We start from the raw sequence: 20,770 nt of genomic DNA, 5'->3' as shown, positions 1-20,770 counted from the left end.
GCACCGAATGTTTCCCCACAGTGTGTCGTAAGGTCTTAAATTGACTCTTCCAGTGATAGTTTTAAATTTTAACGTGTATGGTGTAGTGGTGTTTGCTGATCGAGATCTGGATTTAATTGTGGCTTATTGTGTTTTTATGATTATGCTTATGACACCATCAAAACGGCGGTTCTCACTGAGGTGTGCCTAACAATCAAAAAACCTAATAAATAGTGTCTGTTTAATATCTGTACATTTAACCTTTGGTAAAGGATTACTTTATTTATTTGTAAAAAGTAAATATGTAGTTGGAGACATGGTTTGGCAGGTAAAAAAAGTAAAAAGCATTTACAAAAAAAAAAAAAATATATATATATATATATATATATATATATATATATATATATATATTTTTTTTTTTTTTTAGAAATGTAAAAATGTCTAAAACAAAAAAAAAATCACTGAAATAAAAAAAAATATATATATATAAAAATAATAAGTAAATAAATGACTGAATAAAAAATTAATTAATGAAAATATATAAATCAAATGAATTAATGGCTAAAAATAAACAAGTTTAATTAATTAATAGATCAATCCAAAAATTACATTAAATTTCTTATAATGTTTTAAGGGTCCAATAACTCAAAAGGCGCTAGTACAAGCTTTGCATTATTGTAATGTAAAGAAACAGCAGGCAGCACATGTTATAGTACATCACATGCTGTTCACAGCAGTCTAATTATGATACAGTTTAATTACAGAATATGTATGTCTACGTGTTTAGCAGCACTACGCCTATGCTGTATCTATCAAAACTGATGATATTTGCTTTCTAATTATGCATTCATGGTCTTATTATGAACAACTCATAAGTGCATGCCATTCTAAAGGGAAAAAAAAATATTTTGTGTAATGTCTTTGTAATTTTATCAAAAGGTAATAAATTGCTCGGCCTCTGAAACAACTTAAATTTCCACCTTAAGCCACTTAAGCTGTTTAAGTTTCAACAGTGTAGTCATCCACAATTGACTGCAAGCTCTTGTATGTAACGCCAACTTTTCACAATCCAATGTCTTACATATATAAATACAATTTCTATACATAATAACTCCTGTCCAACATTTTATAGTTTTTTTTTTTCTCAAATATACAGTTTAACTCTGAAATATGTCACATTTCAGAAGTACAATAGGTTGGGAAAGCTATTTCACTTTCTGTTCAAATATGTTCAACAAATTATGACAACGAGACAACAGTGATCATATTTTTCCACCACAAGCAAACACCTCATGATCATCACCCATTATTACTGAGGGTTTTCCACACAAGAGGTCAGGATCTCTGAATTGGAAACCGTGATAATGCCATGGGCTTACGCACAGTAGTAACTTACAGAAATATTATAAGATCCGAGATATCATTCAAACTGTTCTCTAGTGGCACATAAAACCTTATAACGTCGTTGCAAACTCAGGAAACCAAATAACATGAGTACATAAAGTGCATTTGTGCTCAATTCAGATTTATAAAATAGTTATTTTGTGACACAATTGTCTTTTATTACTACAGAGAGGTTTAGTGGGGTGTTAATGTACAGATCTTTATATTTGGCAGCTGTTCGTGGAACAGGTGGGCATCAAGTGAGTCAAGGATGCCTCTGTCACAGCTTCCTGCAATCAGGGATGTTGTTGTCTGTCTATAAATGTGCAATAATTACATATAGTGGCCCCTAAAAGTATTTGGACAATTTAGCTATGCTTTAAAATGTATGAATGTCATTGCATTAGATAAAAATATGAAAGCAAGTGGCATTTAGTTGCAAGCAAAACATTTCACAAAAACAAGTTTGTGATGTTTTAAATGATTAAACTGTAGATAATATTCAAAATGAAGATTCAGACACTTTCTTGGTAAATGTTAGTGGAACATGTTCAAAGTATATGTGCTGATCTGCACCTGTTGTAACTTTGCTAGGACACCGGAGTGAAATTGAGGGAAATTACTTCATAAAAGTTGTCATGCAAATAATGTCAGGATTAAAAAACAAAAAACAAACAAACAAAAATCTTAAGAGCATTACAAATAGGTCAGGAAGCAGACAAACTGGCTAATTCGAATGTCTGCTAGCTGCCTATAAATGTTACACAGGTCACATAAACTACAACACATAGAGAATGAATCACCTATATATCATATACATATAGAATGAATCACCTATATATCATATAGAGACCATGTCTGTTCCCCGAACTACCAAACACAAAACCCTCAATAAGTCATTTACAAAAATTGTAAAACTTGAAAATAACTTAAGGTAAACATCATATAAAGGTATGATAAACATTAGATCGTAATTTTTTTCAAATTACTAATTGTAAATTAAATTATTGCAGATCATAGTTTGGATGCGCTCTGTTTGACTGAAACCTGGCTTAAACTGAATGAATATATTAGTTTAAATGAGTCTACTCCCTCAGGTTATTGTTATAAACATGAGCCTCATCTGAAAGGTCGAGGAGGAGGTGTTGCTACAATTTACAGTGATATTTTTACTATTACTCAAAGGTCAGGATATAAGTTTAATTCCTTTGAACTGATAATACTTCATGTGACATTGTCAGATATAAATAAAAAAAAAAAAATAGTTATCATCTTTTGTTCGTGCAACAGTATAAAGACCACCAGGGCCATATTCTGAATTCTTTCGAGAATTTGCAGATTTTCTGTCAGATCTAGTAGTTGCTGTTGATAGAGCTTTAATCATCGGTGACTTCAACATCCACATAGGTAATGAAAATGATACACTGGAATTAGCATTTAATTAATATTCTCAACTCTGTTGGGATTAGACAAAATGTGACAGATCCAACCCATCGCCAAAATCATACGCTAGATTTAATTTTGTCATATGGAATTGATGTTGATAATACAGAAATTCTGCCGCAGAGCAATGATCTCAGATCATTACCTTGTCTCTTATATGCTGCACTTACAAAGGTCACTCAATCTATGCAATATAATCATCCAGGTAAAACTATTCTTTCAACTATTAAAGATAGCTTTACTAATAATCTTCCAGATTTGTCTCAAATACTCAGTATGCCAAAAAGTTCAGAAGAACTTGTTGTCACAGAAAATATACCTGTCTGTATAATTACAGACAGGCTCTAAAAACTGCCAGGTCTGCATATTTGAGAAAACTCAAAGAAAATAACCACAACAATCCTAGGTGTTTATTCAGAACTGTGGCCAAATTGGTTAGGAATAAAACTTCAGTTGAACCAGATATTCCATCACAGTATAGTAGTAATGACTTTATGAATTTCTTTACTGATAAAATCGAAATAATCAGAAACAAAATTGGAATTACGCATCCATCTGCCACAGCACCCCAGAATACTAAAATTATTCCCTTCAAGCAGATTCTGTCCTTCGCTGTTACAGGTCAGGAAGAGCTAACAAAAACAATCAAAACATCAAAATCAACAACATGTATGTTAGACCCAATACTGACTAAACTCCCAAAATAGGCATTTCCTGTAATCTCAGAACCTCGTCTTAATATTATTAACTCCTCATTATCCTTAGGGCATGTCCCAAGGACCTTTAAACTGGCAGTTATCAAACCGCTTTGTTCCAGGAGAACTGGCTAATTATAGACTAATCAGATCTCCCATTTATATCAAACTATACTCCCAACTATGTTCATTTTTACAGAGAAATGGTATATATGAAGAATTTCAGTCAGGATTTAGGCCCCATCACAGTACAGAGACAGCACTTGTCAGAGTTACAAATGACTTGCTCTTATAATTTGATCGTGGCTGCATTTTTCTTCTAGTGCTCTTAGATCTTAGTGCCATCTTCAACACCATAGATCATGACATTCTCTTTGATAGGATTGAGAATTATGTTGGCATTTGTGGACAGGCACAGGTCCTATTTCTCTGACCACTACCACTTTGTCTGTGCAAATGAGGAACTGTTAGATCAAATTAAAGTTATGTATGGAGTGCCACAGAGATCAATATTAGGGCCTCTGCTTTTCTCCCTATATATGCTCCCCCTGGGAGACATTATCAGGAACTATGAAATTAGTTTTTACTGTTATGCTGACGATACCCAACTTTATATTTCGTCGAGACGTGACGAAATTTCACAATTTTCCAAATTAACAGAGTATATAATTTATATCAAAGAGTGGATGGCTAGAAATGTCCTTTTACTCAATTCTGATAAAACAGAGGTACAAATTATTGGAACAAAAACCTAAAAAAATAAGATGCTAAAATACTGTATAATCTGACTCTTGATCGATATACTGTAAGGTCAACTTCTACAGCAAAAAAGTTAATGTTATATTTGATAGCAATCTAACCTTTGAAAAACAAATTTCCAATATTTGTAGAACTGCACTTTTCCACCTCAGAAATATTGCTATGACACATGCTATCTGTTTCTGATGCCGAAAAACTAATTCATGCGTTCATGAACTCAAGATTATATTATTGTAATGCATTACTAGGTGGATGTCCTGCAGGTTTAATAAATAAACTTCAGTTGGTTCAAAATGCAGCAGCTAGAGTAATAAATAGAACCAAGAAATATGACCATATCAGCCCCCTTTTATCGGCATTACATTGGCTATCTGTTAAGTTTTGTATTAATTTTAAAATTCTGCTAATTACTTACAAAGCTTTGAATGGTCTAGCTCAAAAGCACTTAAGTGACCTTCTATCCCACTATAATCGATCACGCTCACTACGATTGCAAAACTATGGCCTGTTAACAGAGAATATCAAAATCCACAAAAGGAGAGAGATCCTTTTCATATTTGGCTCCTAAACTATGGAATAGTCTCCCTAGCATTGTACGGAACTCAGACACATTTTATCTTATATATTCAGCCAGGAATACACCTAATTTATCCCTCAATTCATAATTATGCTGCTTTAGTTAGGTCTGCCGGAACCGGAAACACTTCTCTTATTCTTTAACCCTGCTTTAAAGAGTATGGCATCTACACTAATCTTTTTCTATTTCTTTCACTGTCTAAACCTCTGGATTATATTCCAAGGTTACCAGAGCCTGCCAGATCCATCTCCGGTCCTGCCTGATGTCCAACTCCCACTTTGCTGCTGAGTGATGATAACCAACTGTAGCATGTGCCAGCTAGAATTCACTTCAGTTTACTAAGACGGACTTCACAGAGGATGAATTGATGCAAACACAAAGACATGTAATTCTTCATGAGCCACTGCCTGAAGCATAGGCTCAGGATGGAGTTCACCAAAATTACTTGCCATAAACTTCCAGCAGGACTGCAATGCTCCTTGGTCAACCTGGTCACAGGAGGGACAACACTCTCTTCAAAAAAGAACTACATAGAAAATGAATTAACAACTAACAAAAGCCTTCATCGGCCAAAATCAAAGAACAATGCATCTATGTGTATTTCCTCAGTTAATTCGTGATGACTTCAAGAACTTTAACACTAAAACTTATAGTTCATACTGCAAAAACAAAATCATTTTGTTTAACCATTGACCCACAACACTTACTTAGTTTACTAATGTTAACCACTTATAGTTCTAAGCATAAATAACTAGTATTAGCATTACATTCATTCATTTTCTGTTATAGCATAATTTCATGTACAGCTGCTTTGAAACAATGCCTGTTGTGAAAAGCGCTATACAAATAAATTTGACTTGACCTGATTTGACTTGAAATAGGCTTAATTAAATTTATTTATGCAAAATATAATTTCTTATTTTGTACTTTTTATTTTGGGGTAAAGTAAGACCTAAAAATTTCTTCATGAGATTACACTTAACCTGTCAGTTGATGTCATACACAGACTCATGATAGCAGCAATATTTGGAGGAATACTCATGTCTAGCAGCACCAGAAAGACAATGATCTTGTAGGTGGACAGCAAAGGTTTGAGTGAGTCTGCCTTCAGCTATTAAAGGTGCACTCAGTAATTCTAATCCAATATAATTTTTGTCAAATTTTGCAAATATCTCCTCACAGTCTGCTATAGCTGTCCGTTCTGTGGGTGGGCTGAAAAAAATGTAGTATTTGTACACAGCCCTGGGTCTGTAAATGGGACAAAAACAAAGTGGATCAGACCGATCCACACAACACTACTCCAGCCAATCAGCAACAGGGGGTGGTTCTTGAGCGTGCACAGGATGGGGGGTGGGGGCAGTGCGAGAGGGAAATTCATTAGAAGAGCGACGGCAAATCTGGCTGATGTGAACATTCTAAACTCCTGAGGACAAATGGCTGAGAAACAGACCAAGAGAAAAAGATCAGACGAATGTAAACTAAAAAAGAAGGATTATGATAAGTCGAGGGCTAGGAGCCGCATCAACATGAGAGACCTCTGAGAGGTAAAAAGCTTGAAGACGGATGCAGAAGTTGCTCTTTTTCTTATAAATTTTGCTATGTTTCACAGAACCCATATATGTTGTTGCTGTTATGTTAGATTTAGTAGCAGGACAGTTATGAGTGTCTGGAGCTGATGTCCGTAAAACCGTCTCGTGTGCATGAATTTGGGGGGTGGAGCTTCCAAAGGAGCACTGAAGGGAGGGGTGTGTTTGTTTTGGCAGTTGAGTTCAAATATCAACAGTGTTTCTCAGGAATTGCTGAGTGCACCTTTAATATAGAGAACAATGCTCATGGATTATCTATTGTATATCTATGTCTACATGTTAATCTGCCAGTTTATCCTCATAAAAGAACCTGCACCCATATAAAGCTTCTATCGTTCAGCGGGCAAGTGTTCAGTAAGTGAAGAAAGTCATCTTTGTTGTGGCTGAAGAAATTGTGGAGAAACCAACTAAGACCGACTTTGTTCACATTTTTTGGTAGCTTAAAAGTTTCATTAAATATTTGGATAATATTTATTGTGCACTTAGTTTTATTTTTCATATGCAATACCTTAAAGTCCAACTGTTTGCATTATCAGGTCGTCATTACACATTTAGCTGCAGTTTCCCAGTGAAATGTCCAGCGGGGGCACTAAAAGCGAGTGAAATGGTGTTGTTATCAGATGAAGATTTTAAGGTGAAGATTAGATGGAGGTTTTAATGAGTAAAACATACCTCCCTAATCTAAAACTGTTATCTAAACCTAACCAAAAGTGTCCTAAAAGCAAATGCGACATGAAAAGCAAATTTTCTGAAGCAATCACGTCATTTCAGGGGCTAATCCTAGAAAAAAATCAGTTACAGGGTCAGAAATTTAGAGGGGCTTGGGGCAAAAATCCCATGAAAAAAAAAAAAAAAATCCCACAAAATTAAAAATGCAGGGCCAAAAAAAATAAAATAAAAATAAAAATAAAAAAGCACTTGCTTTTTTTTTAAAACTTCGGTTTTAAAAATGTAACATCTGATATAGGTCTTAATATTCTATTATAGTCCTAGTTTTGCATATCATGGCATAGAATATGATTTGATGTTGACTGAATTCTTAGGGTAATGAATTCTTAAATAAATTCTTAATAAAGTATTTGATATAAATGAATAAGACTGTCATAGTCTGTCTCCCTTATTCTTCAAGGACTCTTATTTTGAAGTTTTCCCCCCAGACTCCATTTCCCAGGATTCACTGCCCTAATCACTTCTATCAGTTCTTCATCATCTGCACCTGACTTCCATTCCCTCATTAGTTTCTCAGTGTATAAATACCCTCTAGTTTTGTTGAGTCTTGATCAGTCCTTGAAGTGTTTCGTTCTGAGGTGTTATGTTAAGCTTAGTTTGAATGTTAAGATTTAGTGTTTGTTCCAGCATTTGTTCCACTCCAGCGATTACTATTGTTGATCCTTTCTTCTGTTTCCACTCCAACGTTTATAATTAAAAAGATTAAAAGAATCTACTCCTGCGTCTCTTCTCTTCCTCTCCAAGACAGCCACGTTACAAAGACATATATTTAAACAGTTTCAAATGGTTAGAAAAAAGCCCCCAAAAAATCAAATCCAGGGGGAAAATATTGCCTCATAATAAAAAAGTACATTTCTGACACTGGTTTGTTGGTTCATTTATTTTTCTCCATGTTTAAGTCCTATGTTTTTGTATGAGCCAATTTGAAAGATTTTTCTGTGCTGTGCAGTTGGTCTGCTCACAAAAGTAGGATTTTTATTTTTACAGTTTTTGAGGAAATCAACCTATAAATGGCTTACTAATAGCTGACTTGCATATTAACCTGGAATAGGAGAAAGTACAGCATTTGGCATCGGAAAAGTTACACACTTCAGCTTTAATGCAGCTACTGACCTAACTGTATTGTATTGAACCTCAATCATTCAACAATAAATAATTAAGTAAAGAAATACAGTAGGTGATGAATGATAGAGCAATACATCAGATATGTTAGTTGGGGGCAATGAGAGAATGATAAAGAAAACATACAAAACTGACATGAAATAGACAAAGACATGCAGAGAAACTGTAAAAAAATAGGAAAAACGGAAGTGGAAAAGGAGAATCTTGGGTAAATTTTTCTCCCAGTATACCCTCCTGACTGTCCCAGCATGAGATCAGAGGGGACAGATGGCCCTCAGTCACATCAGAACTAAACAAATAGCTGGAGAAATGTGACAGCATGAAAGGGGCATTGCTCATACTAGCCCGAATGCTGCTTGACTGGAGGTCTGCTGCTCTGAGAAATGATCCGGGGATGAGAGGCTGCACCATACAGAGACTGTGGGGCTCAGACGACACACTAAAGGTGCTCAGACGAGAGGTTTATTACTGATCTGAGATCACTGTGCGTATGTGATTTATCATATATGACACCCACATAGTGTGCATGACAGTGTGTTTTTACAGACTGTTTTTGTATGTTTTTCCTTAATTTTTGTGTGGTTTATTCTATAATGTTATTTTGTATTGTATTGTAGTTCCCTCCCACCCCACTTTATATTACATATCTTTGCACTCTCTGAATTCAAAAAATGAATGAAAATGTCCAAACTTTTCATTGGTCGTGTAGATATGCTGTAAATGCTTTTAAAACACAAATACACACCTTTTGCTTATGCTTTGTTGAAGTTTTTTAAAATTAAAACTCTGAGAGAGAACTAATGGTAACACTTAATTAACTACATTAATGTTCCCTTTGTTAAGGGTTTATAAAGGGGTTTATTAATGTCTAATAATTCATTTACAAATGCATTATAAAGAACTGATATGCAGTTATAACAACACGCATAAAAAGGTGACTTTCATGCAATACTTGCCAAATAGTGAACCTTTTAATCACACATGTTATAAATGCCTAATAAACTATTTAATGAAAGTCACCCTTTTAATTCATGTTAATATAATCACATATAAATGATTTACAGTAAAATGCATTTGTTAATGACTTTTTTAGTTGTAAATGAACCCCTTTATAAACACTTAACAAAGGAAATAGTATATAAAGTATGTGTGTGTGTGTTTGTGTGTATGTGTTTGTTTGTGTGTGCGTGTGTGTGTGTGTGTACATGTATCATGGTAACACCCATCGTATTCTTTGTGGCTGTAAATACCATATGAATATGGTAATCTTTCAGTACCTTGTTACATATGATATTACCATGGTGTTACCATCTGAAGGGGGATTCTACAAGGGAAAGCTTTCGTCTTATCAGTGTCTGTGTGAAATGTAAATGTGTGTGTGAGTGGATGTGTGTTTGGTGTACAAGGCCAAACTGCTCCACTGAATACTTATAATACTGCTCTTCTATCTCTAAATAGATCAGATTGTTAACACTCTTACCTGCTCAATGAGCGGATTTGCTCCTTTTGTCCCTTCTCTCAGTCTCTTAGAGGTAAAATTAACACTGATGACTCAGTCATCATTGTCGGAATGATCGTATTTACGACATCAGCATGCATGAACTCCACCACAACCCTTGTAAAACTAAGATTTGCTGCAAATATATGGTTAATTCGTGTTACTGGAACAATATTTTTATAAGGGAATATTTACCAGTGGGAAACTGGATTTTTCTTTAAATAAAAGAAATTATGGCAGAAATTAATTGGTATTGTTGACAGTGAAGTTTTTACTATGCATGCTGACTACAATTTAGCCTGTAGACTGTTGATAAAGAACAGCTACAAAACTAGCCAGAAAATACTAATCATTTAGATCGTCAGATAATATTTGTTTTGTTAGTATTAAGAAAAAAGCTTCTATTGTCATTCAAAATCAGTTAGACAAATCAATTGGATGTCGTAATTATGAAATTATGAGGAGGACTTACAGTTAGTGCATGGAATAAGCACAGTACATTAACTTTTCAAAGGCATTAATTAAACACTATTGCACTTCATGTTTGGCCAATTGTTTCCTCCAGAGCAATCAGGCATTTTCAGAACAAAAGATTCAATTTAAAATGACAATGTGGTTGAATAGTCAATATTCCCTAATGATGTTAGAAAAAGAACAAGTGAATTCTATTTGTGCTCATTATACAGTATGTCGCTGGTTATGCCCTCGCCTTTTTAATTTTCATAACCTAACTATGTGCTTCAAATGAAGCAAACAGGACCAATTATCGAAAACAAATGAAAATAGTACAAGCTAACAGAAATCACTGTCTGATTTTTCTCAAATGAAATGTCTACGAGTTCCTCGACTACAGTCAACTATTGCAGTTTGACTGAAATGCCACACTGTAACCCATTGGACACAGAGTTTTCGATTTCCATCAACACATCAACTATATTACATTTTCCTTTTTGTGTCAGAAAACGTAGTTTCATCGTTAATTGATAAAGTCATTCTTTTCAGCATATATTAGAAGAAGATGAATTGGACATACAAATTCGCCATTTAGACATGCGATATTGAATGCATTATGACTTTAAAATCAACTGTGACCACTGTAGGAGAGCAGGGAATATAACATGGTCAGATTCATGAAGGCAAACTCCCCGCTTTCTACCCAGACCCTCCAAAAAAGCATTTAGGACCAGAACTCTGATCATAAATCAAGAAGAGAAACTATGAGAGGTGAAGTGCCTCGCTTTGCCTTGCCTCGCACAGCTTTTGAGAGAAAAAAGAGAGCTTGAGCCTGATATCTTGATATGGTTATAATGGAAAGCCCCGGGGTATGAATATGAATTTAACGAGCATAAGAGGAAAGAGCTCTTGCCACCTCGCGGTTCACCTCTAATATATTAAGTGTGAAGAAAGTGGCTATCTTGACTTTTTGGATGCATATTTTACAATATATATATATATATATATTTTTGTCTTAAAGGTGAAGTGCATAATTTATTTCTGTGCTAAAATACTTTTTTCTATCCCATCTAAGTTAGTCATTGGTGGGTTGATTTCCCTAAAAATGTAAACACTTTGACATTGTGGAGCTATCAAATCATTACTCTGTTTGTTTGAGTGCCTTGACCAGTCCAACACTTGTTTACTCGATTTCTTCCACAGTATAGATGTTTTACATTATATTACTTGTATTTGCATTTCATTTATTTGCATTTTCATTGGATGATGTTAGGCAAATACTTTGGCAATACAAATGCACAATATTAGTTAAAGTTTGTTGAACTTGTAATTTAATGGTGAAGTGTGTAATTTCTGCACTACTCGTAGAACCAAACAGAATTACAAAAATAAAAGTACGTTTTCAAACAACCTTTGGCAACACCCCTCAGACTCATCACGCCCTTTTGCACTCTCTGATTCCCAATGAACAAATAGGCAATACTAAAAGGTGATAAACATTTAACATCATAATGAATAAGACCACTATAACATAAACACACTGGGCAGAAAGCTTGGCAGAGGAATCCGGTTGTCTGATAACATCGCCGGATTGAACGGCAGCTGGGTGTGCAGCGCATGGGATCGAGCACATGAAGTAGGATGGTTCATGTAACTAGTAAGCATAATGACAGTGCCATATCTGACCATTTTGGCGCCCTAGGCAAGATCGCTGTTGTTGACGGGGAGGAGGAGGTGGTGTAGTAGTGACTTGCACGGCAATCTTTTTATTGGCGCTCCCGTTTGCCAGAGCAATCTCATCATTGGTGGTGTGTGTGTTTGTGTGTGTTCTCCAACTTGTAAATGCGACGCCAATGTTCACTCTTGTTTTACTCCATTCTCTTTCTCTGTGTCTTTTAGCAAGTCTTTGAATGTTGGCTTTGACATCTGTAGACAAAGCTAAATATATTTTCCTCCATACAACCACGTACGCCATGGACGTTCATATTCTCCCAGCTGAACAAGTAGCCATGCCCCAAACTCACACTATAGGCTGAGCTAGAAAGGGATAGGTGGAGCTGAGCAGGTCACTCAAAATATAAATATCAATGTTTTGATAGTGCCTGGGAGGCTCAGTGTTTATATATTTGGGGGAGGTAAACCCACAAATGGCTTACTTATAGTTGTCAATGAACAATAAACTGGGGAAGTAGAATGTAATTTGACATCAAAAAAGTTATACACTTCACCTTTAAGTTCACTCAAATCTAAAATTGTAATTTTTTTAGGACATCTTTTATGAAAATTCACAAAAATCTGTCCCTTGATTTAAAGTGCAAAAAATATGAAGAATAATAAATAACAATAAAATATATAATGAAAAAAGAAATGAGAGAAAACACTAACAAAAGTAAAATAAATAAATAAATATAAAGTGATCACTAATTCACTGTTTTCTTGGCATGTACAATGGTAATATATACAGTATGTACACTACCGGTCAAAAGTTTTGAAACACTCATTCTTTATTATAATTTCTTTTTCACATTTTAGAATAATAGTAAAGTCATCAAAACTATGGAATAACATAACTGGAACTATGGGAATTATGTAGTGACTAACCACAATCCAAAATAAATCAAAACTGTGTTATATTTTAGCATCTTCAAAGTAGTCACCCTTTGCCTAGAATTTGCAGACATGTACTCTTGACATTTTCTCAACCAACTTCTTGAGGTATCAGCCTGGAATGCTTTTTAAACAGTACTGAAGGAGTTCCCATCTATGTTGGGCACTTATTGGCTGCTTTTCTTTATTATTTGGTCCAAGTCATCAATACATTTTTTATTTTTTTATTTATTTTTTTATATATAATTAAATAAATTAACATGGTGGCACAATTATATTTTTGTCTACAAAACTAATTTCAAACATTTAAGCATACGCCTTCAGATCAAAAGATTTTTAAGATCATGAGAAACATTTCAGTCAAGTGTTTCAAAACTTTTGACCAGTAGTGTATATCAGGGCTCCAGACTAAAAAAATGACTTAGGAGCCATTGGATCCTAAACTTAAATATCAAGCAGCCAAATGGCTGTTTTCAGTAGCCAAATCACAGATTTTCTCGATTTAGATTGCTGTTCAGAAACAAGATACAAAGCCGAAGAAAAGGAAGACAGCTGATAACCCATTAATCCCATTAATTAATTAGGTTTAATAAACAGTATATATAGTTGAGAAGACAAATATGCATTCCCATTTTAATTGTTTAAAATGTTGCCTTAGTCTTTCTTTACTGTTACTGTATGACCCCAGACACAGAGACTACAAGGGTGCAAATTGAATGAAATCCCAGGTGCAGTTTATTGCGCTACTCCAATCCCAATTAATGATTACCAGAAGAAAAAAAAGTGGTACACAATACAGGACTTTTAATTATCCACAATATTCTCAGCGAGTCCACTGTATTTTGCTAGGTGGGCGGAATTTCCGGTTGGCTAGCGGAAGTGCAGTTGGTTGGTGTTTTGTGTGTAGCTGGTCTCTGCTTGCTTGCGTGTAATGCGGTTAGATTCTTGCTTTTTAAATGTTGCAAGATGTCTTAAAAATGTCCCAGATAATGTGTACAGTTAATGGTTATCCTAATAATCAAGCAGAACTAAAGGTTTATCTAAAACAGCAATGTTATGACCAGAAACCCCTTGCAAAGCGCTCCAGTCCCAGATTATGTTTCTTCCATCGGCTGCCAACAGAAGAATTGATTTAGGAACATCTGTTTGAAAAAAGCTTGGAATAATTTGTTTGTGTGCTCTTTTCACCTTATTGGCAAGAAGTCAACAGCTGGGATTACTTATATTATCCACCGTTACGGTCAGGCTACGATACACGTCCAGAAATGGATCGCAGTGAATTACATATAAACGATACCATTATTGTGCTAACAGGTGTGTACATGTGCTGAAAGTTCATTAGAAATGCTGGGAGTTTGTTCATTTCTATTCAGCGTTGGTCTTTGTGAATGCTTCACATGTTTTGAAATGACATTATTACTGAATATAAAAAGGAACTGTGTTTTTCCTGAACTGTCTGTGAAAATCCCAGGAGATCAGGAGTTACAGAAATACTCAAACCAGCCCGTCTGGCACCAATAATCATCCATTCGATTATCTAATCAGCCAATCATGTGGCAGCAGTGCAGTGCATAAAATCATGCAGATATGGGTCAGGAACTTCAGTTAATGTTCACATCAACCATCAGAATGGGGAAAAAATGTGATCTCAGTGATTTGGACCGTGGCATGATTGTTGGTGCAGACGGGCTGGTTTGAGTATTTCTGTAACTGCTGATCTCCTGGGATTTTCACACACAACAGTCTCTAGAATTTACTCAGAATGGTGCCAAAAACAAAAAACATCCAGTGAGCAGCAGTTTTGTGGATGGAAATGTCTTGTTGTTGTCTACGGTAACTCAGATAACCGCTCTGTACAATTGTGGTGAGAAGAATATAATCTCAATGCTATTCTGAGATGCGGGTTGGCGCTGTTTTGGCAGCACGAGGGGGACCTACACAATATTAGGCAGGTGTTTTTAATGTTGTGAATGATCGGTATATATATATATATATATATATATATATATATATATATATATATATATATATATATATATATACACACTATATTGCCAAAAGTATTCGCTCATCTGCCTTTAGACGCATATGAACTTAAGTGACATCCCATTCTTAATCCATAGGGTTTAATATGACGTTGGCCCACCCTTTGCAGCTATAACAGCTTCAACTCTTCTGGGAAGGCTTTCCACAAGGTTTAGGAGTGTGTTTATGGGAATTTTTGACCATTCTTCCAGAAGCGCATTTGTGAGGTCAGACACTGATGTTGGACGAGAAGGCCTGGCTCGCAGTCTTCGCTCTAATTCATCCCAAAGGTGCTCTATCGGGTTGAGGTCAGGACTCTGTGCAGGCCAGTCAAGTTCTTCCACACCAAACTCGCTCATCCATGTCTTTATGGACCTTGCTTTGTGCACTGGTGCGCAGTCATGTTGGAACAGGAAGGGGCCATCCCCAAACTGTTCCCACAAAGTTGGGAGCATGGAATTGTCCAAAATCTCTTGGTATGCTGAAGCATTCAGATTTCCTTTCACTGGAACTAAGGGGCCAAGCCCAGCTCCTGAAAAACAACCCCACACCATAATCCCCCTCCACCAAGCTTCACAGTTGGCACAATGCAGTCAGACAAGTACCGTTCTCCTGGCAACCGCCAAACCCAGACTCGTCCATCAGATTGCCAGATGGAGAAGCGTGATTAGTCACTCCAGAGAACGCGTCTCCACTGTTCTAGAGTCCAGTGGCGGCGTGCTTTACACCACTGCATCCGATGCTTTGCATTGCACTTGGTGATGTATGGCTTGGATGCAGCTGCTTGGCCATGGAAACCCATTCCATGAAGCTCTCTACGCACTGTTCTTGAGCTGATCTGAAGGCCACATGAACTTTGGAGGTCTGTAGCAATTGACTCTGCAGAAAGTTGGCGACCTCTGCGCACTATGCGCCTCAGCATCCGCTGACCCCGTTCTGTCATTTTACGTGGCCTACCACTTCGTGGCTGAGTTGCTGTCATTCCCAATCGCTTCCACTTTTTTATAATACCACTGACAGTTGACTGTGGAATATTTAGTAGCGAGGAAATTTCACGACTGGACTTGTTGCACAGGTGGCATCCTATCACAGTACCACGCTGGAATTCACTGAGCTCCTGAGAGTGGCCCATTCTTTCACAAATGTTTGTAGAAGCAGTCTGCATGCCTAGGTGCTTCATTTTATACACCTGTGGCCATGGAAGTGATTGGAACACCTGAATTCAATTATTTGGATGGGTGAGCGAATACTTTTGGCAATATAGTGTATATATATATATATACACAACGTAAAAAAAATACACAATATTACACTGTTAAATTTTTTGTAATTTAAGCTCATTAAACCTAAAATAAAACATTTCTTTAGGGAATATTTTGAGGCAATCAACAAAAAATATTTGTCCCTTCATTTACTGTGCAAAAAATATAGAATAATAAACAATAAAATATGTAATAATATGAAAAAAAAAAAAAAAGAGAAAGCCATTACAAAAAAGTACCACAATGTCACCACTAATTCACCATGTTCTATGGTCATGTACAATGGTAAATAAATAAATAAATATATATATATATATATATATATATATATATATATATATATATATATATATATATATATATATAAATCAATCATAAAAAACTGACACTGACCTTTCCTGTGAGAATGTGGGAGGAATTCACTAAAAATGAATTGCATCTGTTAAAAGCACTGATTATTTGCACGCGTACAGCATCACTTCACTACTGTGTTTCAGACATCTGAATCATCTCTTTAACATGCCGAAAGTGTGCATGACTTTGCCACACATCTGGATATATGCCAGGTTATAACACTCTTCTGCATCATTTGATCATTATTTAATAATTACTGCTGCCGTGCTCAATAGAAAATGGAAACAAACATCTCTCTTAAATACAAATCAGTTTACTGCCTGCTTTCCTCGGGCGTTAATAGCATGATGTTAATTGCACAAAGCAAGTAGCAGTTTTATAAAAATCAATCAAATATATTATAATAAACAGAACAGAGATTTGTGAATAAAGCACAATCTAAAATAAGCCTAATTGATACTTTCGTGCAGAAAAGAATGACAATGACTTAATTTAAATAAGCGCTAAATACGCCCACTTAAACTACTTTGTGGGTGGTTAGTAAATAAGACACAAAGAAGTTTTGCACTGTAATACCACATGCAACAGTGGTACAACTGTTTAGTGAATTTGCACCTTTGACTTTGTAAAAAAGGCAGTTTCAACTCTAAATTCTGATTGGCTGAGCCATGTTTAAAGCCACTGCAAAATAGCAATATACTTACATTTTAAAAATAATTTAATCTATATTGTAATATATGTACTAGGTTGCTTGGCGAACTATCTATCTATACTAACGTCATGCACAGCCGTAATGCACAGCCTCTCATAGCTTTTTGCTTTAATTTGGCACAAGAACATGTATGATTTCCATAAAACATTTCCATTTCAGCAACAATTGCTCAGACATACCATATAGAGTGACTGTGGCAGAAGTCCAGAGCTGAGATTATCTGTCTGAAGAACTTTCGAGCTTCTTTGGGTGTTAACCTGCCCTTCTTTACCAGATAGTCAAACAGCTCTCCACCTGAAACATGCTCTAAAACCAAATACCTGCAAACACAAATGAAAGAGAAAGACATAACATTAAACACTTAAATAAATAGATTGACATTTTAAATAGCAATTTTCTTTCCTCTGTTGATGTATTTTATATTGAAACAACAGGTTAGGGCCGGACATATTTAAGGATTCTTTTTAGGGTTCCTTTTTTTTTCAGAGCCATAACCCATGACTTGCTATGTGCTATTCAGAGTCAGGGTCCCATTTTATATTAGGTGTTTTTAACTACTATGCACTTAAGCATTTGATACAATGTACTAATTATGTTAATGTGTTGTTGCATTGTACTTAAATTTAAAGTACCTGCATTTAATTACATTTGTAGTTACACTGTTAACCTTACCTCTAAATGTAAACCTAACCCAACCCTTACCCTAAAACCTAACTCTAACACCTAACCCTAATCCTAACCCTACCCCTACTCCTTAATCTACCCGTACCTCAACCTCAGTAGCAGCAAATGTAAATCTTGTGAGAATTTTGTAGTTGTATGTATTTTAATGTTAGTACATAGTGTACATAGTACACACCTAAAATAAAGGGTGACCAGAGTCAGGTGGTGTAAGGGAGAGGGACATTTTCATTCTAGAGAGTATATGATTGGACAAAACTTGTATACGCCCCTGAGGGCAAGTTTAGTCATCAATATTTTAGGTCTGTTTTTCAAGAACTGAAAGATTGTACATTTTAAAATGTGTATATTTGCTGAAAGATTATTTTGTTAACTTTTTACAGACATAGACTAAAAGCAACAAAACATTCAGTTTCATTTTCAAGGGATCTTTAAAGAAACCGAATCAGTAACTCTTAAGTTCACATGAAACATTCAAAACATCAATATTTAAGATAACCATCTACATACTTTAAGCTACATTACTCCAGTGTTTGGGCCAAAAAACTCATGCTGTGTTACATAACCCTAGACAATTGCCAGATAAGTGAGTCGTGATGTAAACAGAAATAATTTTTAATGAAGATTTGTTTATTACAAAAAGCGCTAGGCGAATTATCGTGGTGTTTCCATGATGGATGACTCGTGGCCCCATTAGCAGCTCTCAAACTACTGTGGCTAACAGGCTGCTTCACACTTCCATCATTAAGAGCGTTTTAGCGCCAGCAGCTCTCTCTTCTAAAACCTTTAAAGATCAAACACATTTACACTTGCTTTACTGCCAAACTCTTCTGTAAGCTTTATGCACCAATCATAGTTCAGTTGTTTTTGCACTACACTCTTTTCACTTAGGTATGCAACCCTTACTGCATTTTATCACCATTGCATTATTACAAAATATACAGTATATGGTTCAGCGATGCTATCAGATAATTCCATGTAATAAAATTGTGCCATATATGTTCCAATAATACCATGGTAACATATACAGTATAACTGAACATTGAATGTATACTGTATTCACATACTATGATACTTGCATCGTACTCCAAGAACTTAAATAACTATAATGGTACACCCATAGTAATGTAAATAGATTGATCTGTGTTTGAGCTTTTAGCTTATATTAGGCCATATCTCTTGTCCAAAACTTGAACCGTCAATGGAGGCAGCATTTTAAGGCGTAATATTGTTTCCTCCAAATAGGCAGTTAATTATGCTGTCTCATAAGATACTTTGCTTTGGCCATATTCTAGGGCAGCATCGCACGTTCTCTGTCTTAGCAGAGAAGGCAATATTTGTGTGCCGCAAACAATTGCTGACTATGTAAAGTATTCAAATCAATCACTTGCCTATGTAGGCAGCAAGGCAGCTCACTAGGTTTTGGAACAGAGCCATTAAAGACTTAACAGGCACCTATTACCAGTGTTAGTCTTGTCAAATAAATTACCGACGAAAGTGTCCATTGACAAAGGTTTTTTATTTTTTTATTTTGTCAATGATATTGAAGACGATGCTAAAAAGACGCATCATGACGACAATCAAACAGTTTTAATTAAAGCATACTGTTGACAAAACTTTGACGAGAAAAAAAATTATACTGCAAGATATATACAGCAATGCACTTAACCGTTTTTTATTTGTTTATTTATTTTGATTCATATAATTCAGTCTTTGTGTGTTTGGGGATTTCCGCGCTTGAGCTGCCAGAGCTGAACACCCGTACAATGATCTTTACGGACCCACTTTATATTAGGTGTCTTTAACTATTATGCACTTAAGCATTTGATACAATGTACTTATTATGTACATACGTGTTGTTGCATTGTATTTACATTTAAAGTACACCTCCACTTGAACCCTAACTCAACCCATACCCTAAACCCTAACCCTAACCCCAACCCATACATCAATCTCAGTAGCAGCAAATGTAAATCATGTGAGAATTTTGAAAAACAACATTTACTGTAGTTACAAAATAAATACATTGTATTTTAATGTTAGTACATAGTAGTTAAAGACACCTAATATAAAGTGTGACCAACTTTACTATTGTTGATTACCTCACTCAAACACATCGTCAGAATGCGTAACTTATGTCGTGAAAATGCTGTTTCCTTAAAAATGCACTAAATGTCATGCAATATCCTAAACTGTCTAAACGCGAGTAATTCAGAATACAGTACTTTTTAGCTCAGGTTTCAAGCAGATTTCTCATGTTGTTTAATCTTACATATTAAACTTATTAATCTTTAATATGATTGATACATGTATAAATAATTGTAAGTAGTTTATAATTTTTTCAAAATGTTTGAATATTTGGTTTAAGTCTGGTCTGCTATAGTTTGATACATGTTTTTGTTATTTTGCACAATATCGTCAACTAAAATATGTTATTTTTGTCAACTAAAATATGCCATTTTAGACAGTCAATTTTACTAAAATTAATGAATATGACATGATGGCATATTGACCACATTTAAAGGACATTTTTGTCAAAAGACAACATCTGACTAAAAGAAAAAAAAAAAAATGCCAACATGTTAGCTTCTTTAACACCTTTATGAAACTATTAGTGGGTCACAGTAAGTTCTAGAACCTAAAAAGATATCAAACTTAGTTGAATATTTCAAATGGCCAGATACTCTAAAATGATTTACAATATGCTTATAATACTTACAAATATTTCTTATTTTCATAGACATCATGTAACTTTAAAACGTGCGGGTGTTCGATTAGCTTCAGGATGGCGATCTCTCGTTCCACCTGCGGAGGAAATAAGAAAGATATTTATCTTATTGAGAACTTATGTCAAATAAAAGATGCACATTAATTAAATATTAATATTAATATGACATATTAATAT

General features: G+C 35.2%; 1 protein-coding gene across 4 annotated transcripts in view; it reads right to left on the bottom strand.

Moving 5' to 3' along the window:
* Positions 1 to 20,770, bottom strand: part of LOC127437078 (serine/threonine-protein kinase BRSK2-like) — a 303,325-nt gene that overhangs the window by 64,567 nt on the left and 217,988 nt on the right. For all 4 annotated transcript variants that reach the window (XM_051691722.1, XM_051691724.1, XM_051691723.1 and 1 more), the window contains exons 3-4: positions 20,585 to 20,670; positions 17,364 to 17,504 (exon numbers count right to left, since the gene is read on the bottom strand). In XM_051691722.1, coding sequence (XP_051547682.1) covers positions 17,364 to 17,504; positions 20,585 to 20,670 — 227 coding nt within the window. The remainder of the gene's footprint in view (positions 1 to 17,363; positions 17,505 to 20,584; positions 20,671 to 20,770) is intronic.

Source organism: Myxocyprinus asiaticus, chromosome 48 (genome assembly GCF_019703515.2).
Source record: "Myxocyprinus asiaticus isolate MX2 ecotype Aquarium Trade chromosome 48, UBuf_Myxa_2, whole genome shotgun sequence".
Lineage (NCBI taxonomy): Eukaryota > Metazoa > Chordata > Actinopteri > Cypriniformes > Catostomidae > Myxocyprinus > Myxocyprinus asiaticus.
The sequence above is the reverse complement of the archived record's forward strand: the minus strand, read 5'-3'. Positions and strand labels throughout refer to the sequence as shown.